Source organism: Copadichromis virginalis, linkage group LG11 (genome assembly GCF_057382275.1).
Source record: "Copadichromis virginalis isolate Kocher_CV1m ecotype Utaka linkage group LG11, C_Virginalis_male_GT1.1, whole genome shotgun sequence".
In the NCBI taxonomy this organism is placed as follows: domain Eukaryota; kingdom Metazoa; phylum Chordata; class Actinopteri; order Cichliformes; family Cichlidae; genus Copadichromis; species Copadichromis virginalis.
In genome coordinates, this window is record NC_140628.1 from 31013256 (window position 1) to 31033052 (window position 19797).

General features: G+C 38.7%; 3 protein-coding genes across 3 annotated transcripts; all 3 read left to right on the forward strand.

The window, feature by feature from the left end:
* The first annotated feature begins 1641 nt into the window (after nt 1-1641).
* On the forward strand, nt 1642-5566 carry LOC146699047 (persulfide dioxygenase ETHE1, mitochondrial-like). Its single transcript, XM_085471995.1, has 7 exons — nt 1642-2180; nt 2713-2857; nt 3301-3449; nt 3570-3699; nt 3831-3920; nt 4224-4340; nt 4483-5566. The coding sequence occupies exons 1-7, from the start codon at nt 1971-1973 to the stop codon at nt 4527-4529; spliced, it is 888 nt and encodes a 295-aa protein (XP_085328121.1). The 5' UTR covers nt 1642-1970; the 3' UTR covers nt 4530-5566.
* A 680-nt stretch (nt 5567-6246) lies between these two features.
* On the forward strand, nt 6247-10202 carry LOC146699048 (persulfide dioxygenase ETHE1, mitochondrial-like). The gene is made up of 7 exons (XM_085471998.1): nt 6247-6353; nt 6966-7110; nt 8171-8319; nt 8460-8589; nt 8728-8817; nt 9133-9249; nt 9343-10202. Exons 1-7 carry the CDS (start codon nt 6321-6323, stop codon nt 9384-9386), a joined length of 708 nt encoding a protein of 235 aa, XP_085328124.1. The 5' UTR covers nt 6247-6320; the 3' UTR covers nt 9387-10202.
* Nucleotides 10203-10809: 607 nt separating this feature from the next.
* Nucleotides 10810-19043, forward strand: LOC146699049 (persulfide dioxygenase ETHE1, mitochondrial-like). The gene is made up of 7 exons (XM_085471997.1): nt 10810-11012; nt 12814-12958; nt 13757-13905; nt 14064-14193; nt 14296-14385; nt 14693-14809; nt 14951-19043. The coding sequence occupies exons 1-7, from the start codon at nt 10980-10982 to the stop codon at nt 14995-14997; spliced, it is 711 nt and encodes a 236-aa protein (XP_085328123.1). The 5' UTR covers nt 10810-10979; the 3' UTR covers nt 14998-19043.
* Nucleotides 19044-19797: the final 754 nt, after the last annotated feature.

Consider the following 19797-nt stretch of genomic DNA (forward strand, 5'->3'; position numbering starts at 1 on the left):
CATCTATCTGCCTATCAGTGTTGTTCATTCTACGATAGCGTGCACTGTCACTATTGTCAGTTATAGAAATATAGAAACACTATTATCTGTAGTAGAAATTTTATCTGTAGTAGAAATTTACTGCCAGTAATGATACATTTGTAAACGTTTATCAGGACTGACATGAAAGTATAGCTGACAAAACAACAAATAAATCAAAGTGAAAATGGGATTGTATTCCTGTCTGATCGCGGCTGCTGACCACAAATTTTAACAGTTATTACAGCGCATGGCGCCTCTTTAGTGTCTAAGTGCGCCAATTTAAGTGCTGGTGTATAGATTACTGTGACTTGACAGGTTCAAGGTACACTAGATGAAAATGACCTGATAACCTATGTTAGCTAAATTTGAAGTACTGATAAACTGTGGAACCAAGCAGTTTCTGATATTTTTCCTTTGATTGTATAAAATAAATATTAGTACTAAATACTAGTATGACTAGTAAGACTAGATGAACAAGATATTATAAATAAAACCAATTATTCATTATTTCAAAACAAATGAATATTAATTAAGTTTTGAAAACCTATATTATGTTTTCAATGGGTTTCTCACACTCTTTAAGTGTGTTCAGTGGCCTTATAACAGGAGTCGCAAACTCATTAGAGTCTATGGGCCATATGTAGCCAACTACTTGCCAAAATTAATCCAAAAGTACATCAGCAGCTCGTTCGGGAGTTCAGGAGCTTGCCTCAGTTAAGGTCAATGATTGATCGTTCATCAAGTGGGAAAAAGAGTTCCGAGGCAAAAACCACAGCTGACCAAAAACCCTCCCAAAAAACATCTTGAATATCTCCAAGACTTTTGTGAAAATGTTCTGTCAACCGTTGAGACAAATTTGGAGTTTTTGGAAGGTTCAAATCCCATTACATCTGACAGAAACCTCAACAACATTTCATAAAAACAACATCATAGCAACAGTCATACGTGGTGGTGGTGGTAGCTTGATGATATGGGACTGTTTTACTACTTTAGCACCTGGAGAACTTCCAGTATTCATGAACAATGAATTCTGCTCTCTCCCAAAAGATCCTAAAGGAATCATTTCATGCCCTGAAGATCAAAGACATTTGAGTTATGATCGGGCAATAATCGGAAACAGCAAGTCTGACTGGCCTAGTCACTGTCTGGACTTTGATGCTTTGATATGACTTTGAACCAGCCCTTCATGCTTAAGCACTTTCTGCAGCAATTCTTTAAAGAGAGGGCCAAAACTCCTCTATGGTGATATAAAAGAGTCATTTCCAGTTATCATAAACGCTTGATTGCATTTCTTGCTGCCAATGAAATCATCAGTTAAACATGCATTTTGTATTTACTTGTATGGTCTTAGTATCAAAATGTGTTTGAGGATCTGAAACATGCAAGTTAGACTTAAAAAAAACGACAAAGGGAGCAAATACTGTTTTCATGTAGCTCATCACAAAGCTTTTATTTGGTTGTTTGTTTTCCATCCGTATTACTCCACTAAAGCGGATGACTGAGCGTTTTATACAAGGTTGTGTTTGGACGATGTTTACTTGCCTGACAGCGTAAATGTCACGTAGGCCGCTGCTACGTTGTTGTGTACATTGCCAGGCCCCTCATTCCAGGGCGCATGCGTCTCACTGAGGACGGCAAAGACGGTACTCAGCTGTGCAGGAAGTTAGCCGGCAGCTTCACTTACCCATAAACCCATATTTACCGCTTAATAAGAAACAAGTTGGCACGGCTCCAGCCCGTAAAAGCAGCTGGTGACAGTGGAGCTTCCAAACGACACTGAAGTCCTTGTGTTGTTTTTTCCAAGGACTGATTGACAGTCAGTGTGATAAGCGGCAGGTAACACAGAGTTCATAGTGCTACTACCCACGGTCTCTCTTTGCGGAACCTACGCGTACGTGCGGTAGTGTTGCCCGCTATCAAGAGGTTCAAATCAGGACACATCGGCGACTATGTGTTCGGTAATAAGCAGAGTGAAGCCCGTTCAGCGGGCCCTGGCTTCGACGCTACGGCTCAGGACAAACGCTGACGGCTTGAATTACGCGGCAGCCCAGAGCAGGCGCTTCTGCCCCGGCTTTATCACTGGAGCTCAGCCGCTATGGGTAACCAGCAGATCCTACTGCGCCAGGATAGCAACGACGGATGGACTCCTCTTCAGACAGGTAGGTTATAGATGATTATACCTTGCCATTTTGCGCCCGTTTGGATCCTCCTGCCTTCAGGAAGAAAACGACATTTTCTTTAGGATTTTTTGCAACCGTCTTTACGGCGTTAAGTAGGAAGTGAGTTAGCATTTAGCTCATTGTTATATTTCTGATAAGGAGCATTTAATTTTAGTTCTTTTAATACGCAACCAAGTTAGGTTGTTGGATGAATTATGTGGATCATTTTCGAGTCAAAGAACCCTTTAAGTTGATCTATGCGCAGTTTTGTTTCGGATACTAAAACTTGACAGCTAATCTTTCAGGGGCATTTGTATGACCCCTGAATGCTTCCTGACACAGTTGATAAGGATGTTTTATATGATAACAAGTTGCCCTATATTATAATCTGTTCTTTCTTTCAGTTTTTTGGTCTCTTACAAACATTGTCTATGAATGAGTGTGTAACCCTTGTTACCCTTGCGCTATTGTTTTTATTTATTACTGAGTCACACCTGTGTACTCACCTTTTTTTCCCTCCTCCCCCCTTTAGTTGTTTGAAGTGGAGAGCAGCACGTACACCTACCTGCTGGCAGACGCAGACACCAAGGAGGCTGTCATCATTGATCCTGTGCTGGAGACCATTGACAGGGACCTGAAATTCGTAAGCGAACTTGGACTCAAACTGACAGTGGCAGGTATCTACCTTCCCAAAGTTGAGTTAAAACATAACAACCTAAGAAAATGTGCTCCATCTTCCTAACCCTGACACTAAGATGCATTTTCAGATCAGCCCTACTTAAAGCTTGAATGAACTTTATGAAAACATACTTCATTATTACCCTTGGGGCCAAAATAAATATAGTACTGGACTTGTTTCCCTCTTTAAACGTCTGTTTTCTGGGGGAAATTGAAATTGAGTCTCTGTCCCTGAGCCAATATACGTTAATGTGTATTTATATACATACATATATACATGCACGTATGTATGTATATATTATATTATATTATAATAATACCTAAGAGTAAATATTATGAAATGATTTTGCAGTGATCTGTGTTCCACTGACTCTTCTTATATGCAGATTAAAATATACAGTAATCTTGACTCGCATTCAAACTTTCTTTTTATTTTTTTAAGTTAACACCCACTGCCATGCAGACCACATAACAAGTACTGGCCTAATGAAGAAAAGACTTGCTGGTCTGAAGAGTGCCATCTCCAAATTCAGTGGTGCATCTGCTGATATCCACCTAAAAGAGGGAGACAAGATCCCCTTTGGAAGACACGTATGGCGAAAAAAAAGTTCTTTTTTTATGATGGAGTGTTTGTAAGTGTTGCATACCTGTTTGGTTATGTTTGCTTCATAAAACTAATTTAACATGACACTTGTCTTTTCTCTTCTTTAGTCTTTGACTGTGAGAGAGACACCAGGACACACTGATGGGTGTATAACGCTGGTAACTGGGGATCAGACTATGGCTTTCACTGGTGACGCTCTTCTCATTAGAGGCTGTGGCAGGACAGACTTCCAGCAGGGTACGCATGCTCTTTTGGCTTTATGCTTGTTTTTGTTCATTTTCATTTGTAGTGTTTCTGTATGAACACAAGGGGGCAGTATTACAGCCATTGCCTTTAGCAGTTTTCTAAGTTTTCTCTCATTTCTTAAGGTTGTGCCAAAAGGCTCTACCAGTCAATCCAGGAGAAAATCTACACCCTGCCTGACCACTGCCTCATCTACCCAGCACATGACTACTTAGGTTGGCTGAAACACATGCAGACACACATTTATGTATTTTATAGAGTCATTAGTGTGAATGTTTTTATGTAATACAGATTTTCAGCTTGTGCTTAAAAGCACTGAAAATGTAAAGCTATTAATTTCCCACTAATGGGAGCTGGAACAGATGTTGTATACATGTTGTTTTTATAGTGCATCTTTTGTGTGTCAGAAGCATGTTTCTGTATAAATGTTTTCATTGACCAGATTTAACATGTGACAAAAATCAGGACCACGAAGACTAAAGATGTCACACTGGTCTGCATCTGTTTTTGTGTTTCAGGTCAGACGGTTTCTACAGTGGGCGAGGAGCGCAAGTTTAACCCACGCTTGACTAAGAGCATGGAGGAGTTTGTGAAGATCATGAACAACCTGAACCTCCCTAAGCCTAATAAAATAGGTATTTAACAATAGTATCTACAGCCTTTCACTATCCATGTCATCTCCACATTTCTAGTTCTCGTGCCTATGAGACGTCACCACAGGTTTTACGTGCTGGGCGTCACATTTACTATAAACATTTTTTCCTTGTTCTGTTGCAGATATTTCAGTGCCTGCCAATCTGGTTTGTGGACTGCACCATGTTTGAATGTTCTGCACGAAAGACGATACTAATGACATCATTGCCCAGTGATAGACATTCTGTGTCTGTTTAGCAGAATTAATCAAACTACTTGCCATAAAGTGCTTTATTGTGGTTCTGTGTCTAAATCTAAATGGTATATTTTAATTGCTGTTATCATTTATAGTGCAGCTACTGATCAATTGTACTTGGAATAAATCTGCTTCTATTTTGGATATTCAAAATAATTAATATCTGTATTTGAGGAGAGAACAGTAATGGTACCCTTTGTTAACTGTGTAAAGTTAAAAGTAAGTTGACCTTATTCAGATTTGTTATTATGTGTAAATTTGGGGAGGAAGAGGAAAGCTTTGATAGGATTGTTACACTGAAGGTTCAGTTTAGTATTTGTGAATGCTTAAAAGGTACAATTGTGTCGTGTAGTCAAGGCCTCACACACTCACAGTACCACAAGCAGTGGGCTCTTTTAATAGCAGGAAAATAAAACTTATGCTGTTTGCATTTAAAATCAATAACAGCTAAGATGTTACTGCACAACATGTCATAGCATTATGAGCTCACATGTTCCTTTTATATGTTGAAAATGATGATTATTATTTACTCTCTAGCTCTAAAAGAAGGAATCAGACTGCAGTGACCCATGCATGCTGTTCTTGTATTTAACAGATCCTCAGCCAGTAAGACGGGTTTGTTTTAGAGTGCTTCCCTTTGACTCAGCCACACAAATTTGCAGCTGTGTGACAATTTGAGCCTGAGGTTTTTGGAGGCCAGAATCAAAATGTTCATAAGCAAGTGATTTCATGTGAATATAACTTTTTACTATTGCCTTTTATTAAGAGAGCACCACATCAGTTGCATGTATCAATTCTGGTTCTCTCCTCATGGGGGAACACTACCTGCCAGGTTAACTCAGACTTTTTATGTCTTTTGCTGCTATGGATGAAGCCCTGTGGTGATGATGGTTTGAGCCTGAAAACCCGAGTGAATATGGATGTCTCATGTTCACCAAAGACTGTCATTAAATAAATTCCAAGTTGAATGAACATGGTGTAGAGCTGTATTTCAATCCTCAAACAGCCTGCTCAGTAAACGCCTCTCTCTACTGTACATTCAAAGTGTCTTGAATGCAACATTGCACGTGCTTTTGAGTACCGGTAGCATATTGTAAAATCTAGGATTCAGTATTGTGTCTGTGTAATCTAAAATAAAAGTCACATTATCTCTGCTTGACCCAGAGCATGCTATTTGTGGTCAAGTTCACAATCAGTGAATAGCTAAAAAAAACAAGATGTACTGATACGAGCATTATTAAATGGATGGTTGTGGTTGTTCCCAATAAAACGGCGAGCCGCAGTGGTCTGTGACCTTGAGTGACTTTGCATTAAAATTAGTTTAATTAGAGAGCCATTATAAGGAGAAGTGTGACTGAAAAATGTATATGGGGAAAAAGCTGTAACAGCAAAGATACTTCTCTAAGTCTAACTTTTATAAAAGTAAAACACTTAAAAGTGTTTAAATTCTTCTTCATCTTATTATCAGTAATATTATTAACAATAATTTTATTGATGATGATCATAAAGATAGTGTGCAGTACGTGATGTTCTTCCTTTTTATCATGATGACTTCTGAAAATTATTCTAATTTGGGGGCGTTACCAAGGCAGGTAGGCAGGTATGTAGGTAGGCAGGTAGGTGTGGTTAGGGTTTTAAATAGTCATGCTTTACACAGCAACCCAGAGTTTGTGTTTCTGTCCCGATTAAAACGCTGCCGGTTACCAGCTGCTCATACTGTGCAAGGATGGCAATGGTAAAGGGACTCCTCTTCAGACAGGTATGTTCACATCATATTTGGATGTTCTGCACTTGTTTAAAACGATCTGTCCTGAAAAAAGAAATATTGTTCAAAATTGTTGAGTTTAGATTAACCAGTTTACATAATGGTGGAAGATGTGTTTATATATTCTACTAAAGTGGAAGTAGGAGTGCAGAAAACAAAATATAAAAAGTTTGTTTTTCTAAAAAGCAATAGCATCACTATAAAGTACCTTAAGTGAAAGAAAACCTGCTCAAATTACCCACTTCAGAGATGCATATCATATTGTTAATATGTTTGATATTTTAAGTTGATGAAAGAACAAATCTGAATTACTTGATGCTCTGCATCTTAATCTAAAATAGAAATTATTTGTTGATTAATAATTTATATCCCTGCCATATAACTAATGCTAATAGCTTCTGAATAAATGTGGTGGAGTACAAAGTGCAATACTTTATTTCAAGCTTCGTATGAAAATGTCTCTCTTTGGCTACCGTAGACACACAAAGCACACGTTATCTATAAACACAAGTGAGGAGAAATGATAATAATGTAACCTTTACTACCGCTCCCATTTACTGTTAGTTATTGCTGTTTGCTGCTTTGTGCTTCCCCTCCAACATTTAGCTGTTTGAGTCTGAGAGCTCCACATATACCTACCTGCTGGCAGACGCAGACACCAAGGAGGCTGTCATCATTGATCCTGTGCTGGAGACCATTGACAGGGACCTGAAATTCGTAAGCGAACTTGGACTCAAACTGACAGTGGCAGGTAACTACATAAATTAACACAGAATCCCATCTTTCTCAGCCTGTAAATACAAATTAGGAGCAGCATAAATATTTTACCTGGTTCAGAAATGATTGTTTATTTCTGACCCAAAAACGTTGTTAAGTGTAGGTAATGCTATTTGTATGAAAGGACTCCTGCTAGTGTAATACATATATCTTTCCGAATTGGAAATACACTTACCAGCCACTTCATTGGATACACCTATTTAATACACATATTTAAAAACAGTGCATTTACGCATGTAGACATCATTAAGATATCCTCCTGAAGTTCAGTCCAAGCATCAGAAAAGAGGAAAGGTGATTCAAAGAAACTTGACGCATATGGGCTTCGGCAGCAGACGAGCACACTGTGTGCCAGTCCTGTCAGCTAAGAACATAAACCAAGACTATAATTTGCACCAAAATTGGACAATGGAAAACTGGAACAAACCTTGCTGTGGCATTTGAGTGTTTAGTTCAGGATTCGGCATAAACGACATGAATCAAACGACCTATTATTATTATTATTATGAAAAGACCTGTTATTAAAAGTTCAGGCTGCTGGTGATGGTGGTATAGTAGTGTGGGTGATATTTTCTTGACACACTTTCGGCCCGTTACTACCAACTAAGCATCGTTTATACCCCACAGCCTACCTGAGTTACTGATGTCGATCTTTTTGTGATCACAGTGTACCTATTTTCTGATGGCTGCTTCAATCACCATAATAACGCAAGTCACAAAGTCTGGTTTCTGTACTCAAATGGCCTCCAGAGTCACACAGCCTTAATTCAATAGACTGTGGTGAAAGGGAGATTAGCGTCATGGATGTGTAGCTGACAAATCTGCAGTAACAGTGGGATGTTGTCATGCCTACATGCTACATGGACCAAAATCTCTAACACTTAGTTGAATCTGTGTGACGAGGAATCAAAGGTGTTCTGAAAAGGAAAAAAGTGTCCAACCCCCTACTCGCTAAACTGATTGGAGGGTGTACCACAAGTCTCAATTATATTCCAGCTTTATATTGACCTACATTATCTTTATTTTGCTGATAGTTAACACCCACTGCCATGCAGACCACATAACAAGCACAGGACCAATGAAGAAAAGAGTACCTGGACTGAAGAGTGCCATTTCCAAACTTAGTGGTGCATCTGCTGATATCCACTTAACAGAGGGAGACAAGATCCCCTTTGGAAGACACGTAAGAAGAAAAAAACATTATTTGTTCGCAATATCGTGTGCGTACAGTTATTTTGTAAATACCTAAAACCTTTTGTTGCATTTGCTTGATAAAACCTATTTAATTATCATGCCTTGACATTCTTCTTTTCCTTCCTTTAGTGCCTGATTGTGAGAGAGACACCAGGACACACTGATGGGTGTATAACGCTGGTAACTGGGGATCAGACTATGGCTTTCACTGGTGATGCTCTCCTCATTAGAGGCTGTGGCAGGACAGACTTCCAGCAGGGTACACATACTCTTTTGGCTTTATGCTTGTGTTTTTGTTCATTTTGCGTTTCTATGATTTTTATTCTTGTTGGAAAAGGGGGGAGTACAGTATCAGTTTTCCTTTGCAGTTGTCTAATCTTTGCCTTATTTTCTTAAGGTTGTGCCAAAAGGCTTTACAAGTCAGTCCATGAGAAGATCTTCACCCTGCCTGATGAGTGCCTCCTCTACCCAGCACATGACTACTTGGGTTGGCTGAAAACACATCCCCAAATATTTATACATGTTACAAAGTCACTGAAGGGAATGGTTTATATAGTACTATTGTGTAGCAGTATGCATTACATCATATATAAAAGCATAGCAAAATTAAATTCATTAGTTTTCTGCTGACAGGAGTCGGTACAGGTGCTCTGCAATCTGTATAGTATGTTCTGTTTTTAGGTTTTTACAGGGCAGTTGTTGTGCGCCGGCTCCATTTTTTCTAGCTCTGAAATGGACTGGAAACATGTCCAGGGTGTAGCATCTGGCTGATACACTGGTCTCCATCTGTTTTGTGTTTCAGGTCGGATGGCTTCGTCAGTCGGCGAGGAGCGCAAGTTTAATCCACGCCTAACAAAGACCATGGAGGAGTTTGCAGATATCATGAACAACCTGAACCTGCCCAATCCCAAAAAAATGGGTAAGAAAAAAATAAACTATCATATTTACAGTTCTGCAACCAACTATGTTTTCCAGTAAAAAGCACTTTTTTTATTTTTTTATTTTTTTGCAGCAACTGCAGTGCCTGCTAATCTGGTTTGTGGACTGCAAGACTAAATGTGTAGACTGAATGTGCTCCACAAGAGGATAATAATGAAAACACATAATTGTAATAATTGTAGAGTAATTAACATTTGCATCTCTATTTTGTGGGACATTAGTCAAAATGTTTACTATAAAGTGATTTTTAATGATTCTGTATGGTATATATATAAGGTATATACTTGAATTGCTATTTCAATACATTTTAAATGTATCTATGTAAGAAAAAGTTTCTTGAATGTAAGCAAATTTTTCAGATGATTTGTTATGAATTACTTATGAGCAGGAAAGTTCATATACGAACATTCTCCTCAAGGTTAGGTTAGTAATCATGAAAGCTTCTGTGCAGGAAAAGGCTTTTTTGCATAGCAGGACATAAAAGCTTACTATAAAAACTTTGTAACTTGGTTTAGATTCTGTTAAATAAATAATGACACTGAATCAGTCGTGTTGTGTTGATCATCTGAGGTTATATTTCATCTACTTTCATGAACTGTTAGAGATCAGATAATTATAATGTGATATGTAAAAGCTTAGAATTGAAAGGTGGTGTACTTTTTCATGTATTTCAGTTGGATTCCAATCATTAAGTAATTTAGGAAAAAAAACTATATTAATGTTATTTTTTAGTTACTATCATTTTGTTTTTCATAGCAACCGTTCCCCACAGATATGTGGTGATGGCACACTTTCTCAGTTTAATGCTCATGGCTCATCCAATGGGTGTGTGTGAAGGAGTTTTAAAACAAAGTTGTTATTGTGTAAATGGCACCACATTTTATAGACCTTTAAAATAAAATCACATAAATATTAAAATCAGCCTTCAACAAATGTTTTAGAGTCTCTTTCATGCAAACTTGCTGATATGCACACATATCTACAATACTAAAAGAAAACGACTCTCTTGGACTTTCTGGATTTAATGAACTATTCCGTGGCTACCTTACTGGTTCCTGTTATGACTACTATTGTGTCTATACTATTAACAGGGTCTGTTAAAGTCTTTTAAAATAAAATCAATTTAATTATTATTATTAATATTATTTCAGGGCAGCACGGTGGCACGGTGGTTAGCACTGTTGCCGCACAGCAAGAGGTCCTGAGTTCAATTCAGTTTGCATGTTCTCCCCGTGTTTGCGTGGGTTCTCTCCGGGTACTCCGGCTTCCCCCCGCCGTCCCGCCCCTCTCCTTCCTGTGCAGCTGGCAGCAGCCGCACCTCGTAAATGGAGGGCACCTCGTCGCAAATGGGCAATGCAAGACCGATCGGTGCCCATGCAATCCCCAAAATGCGCTGACATAATGTCGGGGCAGCGTGGGTGCGACCAACTTTTTTTTGCCGATGCTATGATGCCGCCCCCACCACGCTTCCGCCCTGGGCAATGGCCCATGTCGCCCATATCGAAACCAATGTTAGGGAAGTAGGTAAGTAGGTAGGTGGGTGTGGTCACTGATCCACGATTGTTGTTGGGTGTGGCTTGTTGACATTCCTGGGACGACTCAGGACAAATGCAGGGGACTCGAATTAGGAAACAAAACAGATGCGTCTGTCCCGGTTGAAGCACTGTTTTTCAGACGCTACGGGTTACCAGCAGATCGCACTGAGCCAGGATGGCAAAGACGGAAGGGCTCCTCTTCAGACAGGTAGTCTGTCGGCATATTTTGATGGCTTGCTCCTGTTTGTTTACAACCATACGTGGTAACGAAGAGGCAAGAGTACTTGTAGTTTTTTTGTACCACCGGTTGTGGGAAGTGAGCTCGGTAGCTTTAGCCGTTAGCATCTTGTTTTCTGTCTATGAAGTTCCTTTCTGCATTAGTTCCTTTAAAGTTCAGGTGGGTTTTTGTGCTCAGCTGTCTATCCAAACAAATTTTGGATTTTCAGACTCTTGTGTGGTGTCCTACATCCTGATAAAAGTGGTATTACAAGGAAATGACGGCTGAGCAAAAGTCCCAAAAGTTTTGAAGTTTCTTTTTCATAATTGCTAAACGAAATGCGTTAGATGTACTTAAATAAAAGTAGCGCAGCTACAGTGTAAAGTATACATGAGATATATAAATCACTTAATGACCCCTTTAAAAACCACATTTACTATTGCTTTATGTTACTGTTTCTGGTCCTGCTTTGAAGCAGTGTGATCTGAATGACTTTATAAACCGCTTTTAATCTGTAGTAAGTGACAAAAATTAGTAGCAGGTTTATGATTCATATAGCTACACTATTACTACTACCTATATCTGCAAAACAGCAAAGTATGTGTCTACAAAAAAGTAGCTTTGCATGGGAATGCTTAATGAAGTATACCTCATGTGCATGCATCATGTGATGAAAATTGCTGTGTTACATGACCCTACATTTTTTTCATTCTAATATTTGAAACCAGCTGATAAATTGATCACATGCCATCTTTAAAAAAAGGCATTTCAAGAAAGAAAACTCCTGCTTGTTTAACAATTGTTCAAGTTGTTGTGTGATATGCCCAGACACATCACAATGAGGAAGTATATCAGTAAGTGATTCTGTCGCCAACTGCAATTTCCTTTTGAGGTGGTCATAAACGCAGAATTAATGGGTAACTTGGTAAATGTTTAAGAAGTAAACATTTTGCATTGATTACTGAGATACTCACCAGACCCTATATGGAGGCCTGCTTGTTGAACAAACACAAATATCTAATTGGCTAATCACATGGCAGCAGCTCAGTGCATTTAGGTATGTAGATCGTCAAGATGACCTGCTTAAGTTAAAACCGAGCATTAAAATGTGGAAGAAAGGTGATTTAAGTGTCTTTAAATGTGGCAGACAAGCTTATGTGAAAGTTACAGAAACGGCTGATTTAAATGGATTGCCCTACAAAACCATCGATTAAAAGAATTTGTTAAACACCACAGCCTGCCTGAGTTATGTTGCTGATCATTATCCATCCATCTTTGACGACAGCATACCCATACTTGGATGGTTGCCTTCAGCAGGATAACGCTGCATGTCACAAAGTTCATATCATCTTAAACTGGTTTCTTGAACATGAAAATCAGCTTACTGTACTCAGGTAAACTCCATAGTCACCAGATGTCAATGCAGTAGAGCACCTTTGGGATAGGAGATTCGAATCTCAGATGTGCAGCCAACAAATCTGCAGTAATTATGTGATGATATCATGTCAGTGTGGTGCAATATATCTCTAACACCTTACTGAGTCTATGCCAGAAAGGATTCAGGCAGTTTTTAAGCCAAAAGGGGGTGTTACTAGCAAGATATACCTAATAAAGTGACTGTTGACTGTAGTTCATACCGTGATCTGTTCTGTCTCTTATTATCTTTTGTTGTGTCAGACACACCCTGTCTAAGTATGGTGAGGACACGATGTTTACTGTGCCTTTCCTGTTATTATTTATTGCTGAATCACACCTGTGCTTTGTTCACTGTTCTGTTTTCTTTTTCATTTAGCTGTTTGAGTCAGAGAGCAGCACGTACACCTACCTGCTTGCAGACACGAACACCAAGGAGGCTGTCATCATTGATCCTGTGCTGGAGACCATTGACCGGGACCTGAAGCTCATAAAGGAACTTGGACTCAGTCTAACAGTGGCAGGTATCTACCTTCCCAGGGTAGAGTTAAACGATAAATTATGACAGTTGTATGAAATGTTTGTCCTATCTTCTCCATGTTGTAAATACATTTACATTAGGGGCAACATAAATGTAATATTAGACTAATCTGTATGGCAGTGAGCAAGAAATAACTGTGTGTCCGTTCCTTGCCCCGTGACCGTTGTTTAGTGTAGACAATAGCAGACAAGGCTGCGGGGATATGTCTAAAAATAATGATTAAAAAAGGCCGAATTTAAAGCATACACTGACTGGACAGTTTATTAGATACACATTGCTAGTACTATGTCTGAATCCTTTTAGCTTTCAGAACTGCCTTAATTCTTCATGGGATAGATTCAACAAGGTGCTGAAAACATACCTCAGAGATGTTAATCTGTATTTACATGATAAGATCACGCAGTTGCTGCAGATTTGTCAGCGGTACATCCATGATCTCCACCACATCTTCCACATAACTTGCTTGTAATGAGTGGTGGACAAGCCCATGTGACACGATCAACCGTATTGCATTCAAAGTCACCTAAATCACCTTTGGTCGTCACTGTGATGCTCAGTCTGAATTCCAGTAAGTTGGCTTGAATATGCCTAGATATCGAAACACATTAATTTTCTGCCATGTGATTGGCTGCTTGGGTATTAGCGATAACGAGCGATGAAACCAGTGTGCTTAATAAACTGGACATTGACTGTCTCGCCTATATACACATTGCATAAGTTTATACCAAGAATCAATATTAAATCTTTCAATTGGTGATAAATGCAGTGATTTTTCTGGTAGTTAACACCCACTGCCACGCAGACCACATAACAAGCACTGGCCTGATGAAGCAAAGAGTGGCTGGACTGAAGAGTGCCATCTCCAAGTTCAGTGGTGCCACTGCTGACATCCACTTAACAGAGGGAGACAATATCCCCTTTGGAAGACACGTAAGAAGAAAACCACTCTTTGTTTATAATAGTGTTTGTAGGTGTTGTATACAGTTGCTTGATAAAACTGATTTGACATGCTTTGATTTGATACCTGTTTGGTTTTGTTTGCTTGATAAAACTGATTTAACATGACACTTGTCTTTTCTCTTCTTTAGTCTCTGACTGTGAAAGAGACACCAGGACACACTGATGGGTGTATAACCCTGGTAACTGGGGATCAGAGCATGGCTTTCACTGGTGACGCTCTCCTCATTAGAGGCTGTGGAAGGACAGACTTCCAGCAGGGTATGCATGCACTCTTTTGTGGTTCTTCTAAATGAACACAAGGGGGCAGTGTTTCATATGTTTTCCATTGCAATTGTCTGATTTATAGCTATTCTTCTAAAGGTTGTGCCAAAAAGCTCTACCATTCAGTCCATGAGAAGATCTTCACCCTGCCTGATGAGTGCCTCATCTACCCAGCACATGATTACTTAGGTTGGCTAAAAACACACATTCACACGCAAATGTTTGTAAATGTGTATTGCGTATCTTAAGAGTCACTGATGTGAATAATTTCGAACAGCACAGATTTGAAGCTCAGCCACATCGGCCATTAGTTTCCCACTCATAGGAACTGGTACAGATGTAGTATATATATTGTTTTTACAGTGCATGTGTTGTGTGTCAGAAGCATGTTGTTTCTTTGTAAATATTTTAATTGTTCAGATTTAACATCTGGCAGAATTTAGAACTACAAAAACTAAAACTGTCATGCTGGTCTGCATCTAATTTTGCATTTTAGGTCAGACGGTTTCTACAGTGGGCGAGGAGCGCAAGTATAACCCACGCTTGACTAAGAGCATGGAGGAGTTTGTGGAGATCATGAACAACCTGAACCTCCCTAAGCCTAAAAAAATAGGTATGAAAGACAGTGGCATCAGGATTTCAGCCAACAACCACCTCTGTCTGCTAGTAAACACAATTCTTAAGTCATGGTTTGGCTACATCAAAATGTCACATTCACATTTACTAAAAACATATTTTCCATCTACTTTTGCAGATATTTCAGTGCCTGCTAATCTAGTTTGTGGAGTGCACAGCATTTGAATGGATGAAAAAGGCTTCTACTAAAGTCCTGAGCACCACCACAAAATTACTGATATTTACATTTTAATCAAAATTGCTTATCTCAGAGTGCTCTATTGTGGTTCCCTGTGTAAATGTAAAAGTTAATTTTTGAACTGTTGTGATCATTTTTTGTTAAGCTACTTACAGTATATTTAAAAATGTATATTTATATTTATTTTAGCTGTTTATGAATGCATTTTAAAAACGGTAATAGTATACTTTGTTAATGGTGTAAAGTTGTTTACATTTTTATGTAAGTAGTTCATTCAGCTGTGTTACTGTGAATTGGGAAGGAAATTTATGAGCAGGAAAACTGGGGTAGGAATGTTCCATTCAAGGTTTGATTTAGTATTCATGAATGCTTAACTGGGACAAATGAGTTCTTCCACATGGCCTTTTCAGTGGTTCCGGTCTCCCCTAGCCAAGGATACGCAGGCATGCACACACACTCTTTCAGTCTTGTGTAGGCAATGGCTTTTTTGCATAGCAGGGAACTAAAACTACACTATTTGCATTCACAATCAATAAAGGCAAGTTTTCCTTGCACAATGTGCCATTGCAATCTGTTTGTGATCTCATAAGTTCCTTTAGATGTCCAACAGGAATTTGATTTTTTTTTTAATGTTTCTTATGATCAAAGGAAGGTACAAAAAAGTGAGCTCATGCCAGGATTCAGAACGGCTTCCAGATTTTCCAATGACTGTGCAAGCTGTTCTCATAGTTAACAGATCATCAGCCCGCAAGACAGGTTTGTTTGGGCGTGCTGCCCTCTGACTCAGTCACAGAAACTTCTACATGTGGGAGTTAGCTGTGTGATCATCTGAGGATTGATCCTGAGCCTCTGGGGGCCTGAGTCAAAATGTTTGTTTTCAAGTGCCCGCACTTGTTTGAGGAACTTCCACAATTAACAGATTATTTGTAAAGATGAATCATTATTGTTGATACATCTGGCATTTCTAAGTGGTTTGGCACTTTTAATCTCCAGTAGTCTGAAAAACATACGAATGCTCCATACTCAAAGACCGTCATTAAACAAAACAGAGTTCAAGATAAATGAAAATTGTGTTCTACTGTATTTGTATTCTCAAATAGCCTGCTAAAAAAAGACACAACCACCCTGGTAAAATGAACAATTGGAATCTACCATGTTTCCCAAGTCTCTTGTATACAACATTATACATGCTTTGAGTAGCATTATGGAAAATTTAGTCACATCTGCAGGGAATAATAGTCAAAATGTATGTCTGACCATTTTTAAATACCTCTACATTATGTAAGTGCAATTAAATCACATGAATAGCCCTTAAACTTTTCTTAATAATACAACAATAATATCCCAAAGAGCACTATTTCTAGTCCAGCATGATTCTGCAGAGCCGTCTGTTTACAAAGAGATAACCTAAACAAGATGCACTGATATAGAATTATGAAGCATGTGTGATGTTTAAGGTTGTGCCATCAATCCAGATTAAATGCTATAGTAGCCTGTTACTAACACAGTAAAAACTATCTGATGAGTTGAACCAGAGACATATAGAGGTATAAGAAGAGGAGACATGGCACTCAAGTTAAATCTAAAAGAAGTTAAACTGCCACTTTTGTATAGTTTTCATGGTGATTAATGACATTAAGATGAATTTAAACCAGTGCTTCAAAATAAGCATCCAGGTAAGTTACTAAAAGTTCTTTGGTTTTACACAGTGAATTGCACAGGTCTAAAACATGAGGACAACAGTGCACTCCTATCAGCAGGAAACTGAAAAATCTAAACAGCAAATGGATTATTATTTATTAGGGGTGCAACAATACTCGTATCGATATTGAACCGTTTGATACAGTGCTTTCGGTTCGGTACGCATATGTATCGAACAATACAATTTTCTTTATTTATTTTATCAACTTTTCTTCTGACGATGCTGTCTGTGTTGAGCGCTCAGTGGATCTGCGTTTGACTACTCCGCCTAGGCTGCACTGTCGAGTGCAGAGCCACTCAGCGCAGTGCAAGCTAGCAAGACAGAAGCTAAGCTCGTTGCAACATGGTAACTGCCTCAACGCTAGCCGAAATTGAACCTCCCCCACCCTCATTCAGATCTGGCCTTTGGGACTATCTTGGTTTTCATGTGAAGCATGACCCTGATGGTAAGCGCGTCATGGACAAAAGCAAAACAGTATATCGGATGTGCCACGCAATGCGCAATTGGTGGGAAGTAGTGCGTTAGCGCAGTTAGCTTGTTAACGTGTTGCCGTCCAGCCCCACGCACGGGGCGATCCACGGTAACTTGTTAACGAAGATTTGCCGCGTTATGGCGTTAACGTCATTTTAACGAGATTAACGCTGACAGCACTAGTGGGAACACAAAGAATATGACTGCACATTTACGCCGACATCATCCTAGTGCAAAGACAAGTGGAAGCAGACAAAAACAACAAGCACGCATGTTACAAACTTTACCGAGTCATTTAGACAGCCGTTAGCACATGATTCTCCTTATGGGGACCTGATATGTTTAATATGCTGCTGAGAATATAGCCCAGAAGAAGCATATGGTATAGCTTTTATTTTGGAAAGACCCATTTCTCTGTAATAAACTCTTTTCCAAAGATGAGTGATTTCTTGATCAGATAGATTTCTTTTTTTTGTTATTTTGTTGTTTCAGCAACATTAAATTTAAAAACTGTACTTTTGAGTTAAAATATATTTTTAATTTTAATAAATGACAAATTGAAAAGGCATGAACATTTTTTTGTATCGAAAAAATATCGAACCGTGACACCAAAGTATCGAACTGAACCGTGATTTTTGTGTATCGTTGCAGTCCGATTATTTATAGAACAATTTTCTGATTTTACTAAGCAAACAAATACTTGTTAATGAAACAGTACTGGAATAGTGAGTTCTATCTAATGATAAGAGTCCAATATGGTCCTGTTACACTATACTGGTCTGACGTATATTGGATCCAATTCCTACTGATGTTCCTACTAATATTAAAGGAAAACATGTAAGTTACAGAAAACTTTGCTTTTGCTGGGTGTTGCTTTATTTCATGCAAGTTAACACTGTTAAGCACCATCTAGCAGCTGTCTCTGTCTGCCTTCCAGACAAACAGCATTATTATTATTCCACCTCACCTCGTATACTCGCTGACAGACACCTGCATTGTTCTTTATTCAAAGCAGGAGGTGTATGTGACTATTGTTGCCATCAGGCTGAAGATATGTTACTTTGCAACGTAAAATGTTGTCTTTGCTCTTTTACTGCTAGGAATCAATGTGCCAGCTGTCCTTTCACCCACTCTTTCTCACCCATCTGCCAGCCAGTGTTTTTTTTTTTAACCGCTCCCTCTCAATCCACTTACACTATGTCACTATTAACCTGCTGCCCATTCTTTCTCACACAGCCACATGTCACTGGAAAGAATCTATTACACTATCGGCTCATTCACAAGAAGATGTGTAAAGAGGCCAGTCAGGGTGATAAAGCCCTCAGAGTGAAGGGAGTGGATTTTGCCTCTGGGAAAAGTCACTATTTAACATGCGGAAGTAAATTTGTGGTCCAGAGTTCAGTGTGCTATTTTATGTTCTATAAGTAACTAGAGTTTTAGCATTTTCTGCTCACCAAGTAGCATACTGAATCACAGTAACATGTCAGAGATTTAATATTTCATGGTATTTCAGTCTCTACAAGGATGAGTAGAAATCTGCCAGAAAGCAGACATAGATATGCTCTTACAGTACTACATATGTTTTTGCATATGCACAGTGATTTAGGTCAATGGGTTATTTTTTGTAGCACAAGCTTAAGTTTCTGAGCCTTTGTGTCTTGATGGTCATCATTTGTATATGTATGACTATTTTCAGGAACCTTTTTAGGAATTTAAAGTGTGAACATGTAGTTTTAAACTGTTTATGTGTTAGTGTTTTATGATTCCTGTGTTCCACACACCCCAAAATCTGGTGAACATATTGGCATCCCAAGGCCCCTGTTTTTAATCAACTTTAATAAAAGAATAACTTTTACGAGATCATGTAGAACCCTGTGGTCTGTTGACATGCTTCTGATGACACTTTATGGAGGTTTTATGTCTTTGTTCTATATTATAACAAAACGAAGCCTTCCTTTCCTACCCTGCAAGGGTAGGCTACCAAAATGTAGAGATGACCAGAGACCCCTCCTTATGATTTGGGTTTAAATAATTTGATTAATTTTTTGGAAATATGTATCAAATGAAGCAAAATTACTTAGCTATCATACCCCATGAAGTATCTATTATCTGTGTGCAGGTTCAAGAAAGTCTCAAAACAATAATGGAAAAGCAATCTGTTTATTCGTGTACATGCACATAAACTGCCACTTTTATTTTTCATTACATTAAGCACAACTTTGAGACTAATGTACTTAAGTATGAAATGTCTTGCCTGCTGCAGTGGTCTAGTGTCACCCTGGCAACCAAGAAAATAAACCTTTCAAAAGAAAAAACTGCAACTGTTGCATTTTTACCCAAACCACGACCTCTTTTCTGAACCTAACCAAGTATCACAAGATCATACCGAGGTTTTTAAATGTACAAAACCCAACCATGTAGTTTTATTAAGAGGGTGTAAAAAATCTTTTCAAAAGGGGAAATTCTTCACCCTGTATACCTGGACACCATAGATATTAAACTTGTGTTCAGTTAAATTAAACTATGGGGGTCAAGTTTGGACAACTTTTGTTCAGAAGCACAAATTATTAGATTAAACTGGCTGTTTCATGAATTTGGTGACAAATTTGGACAA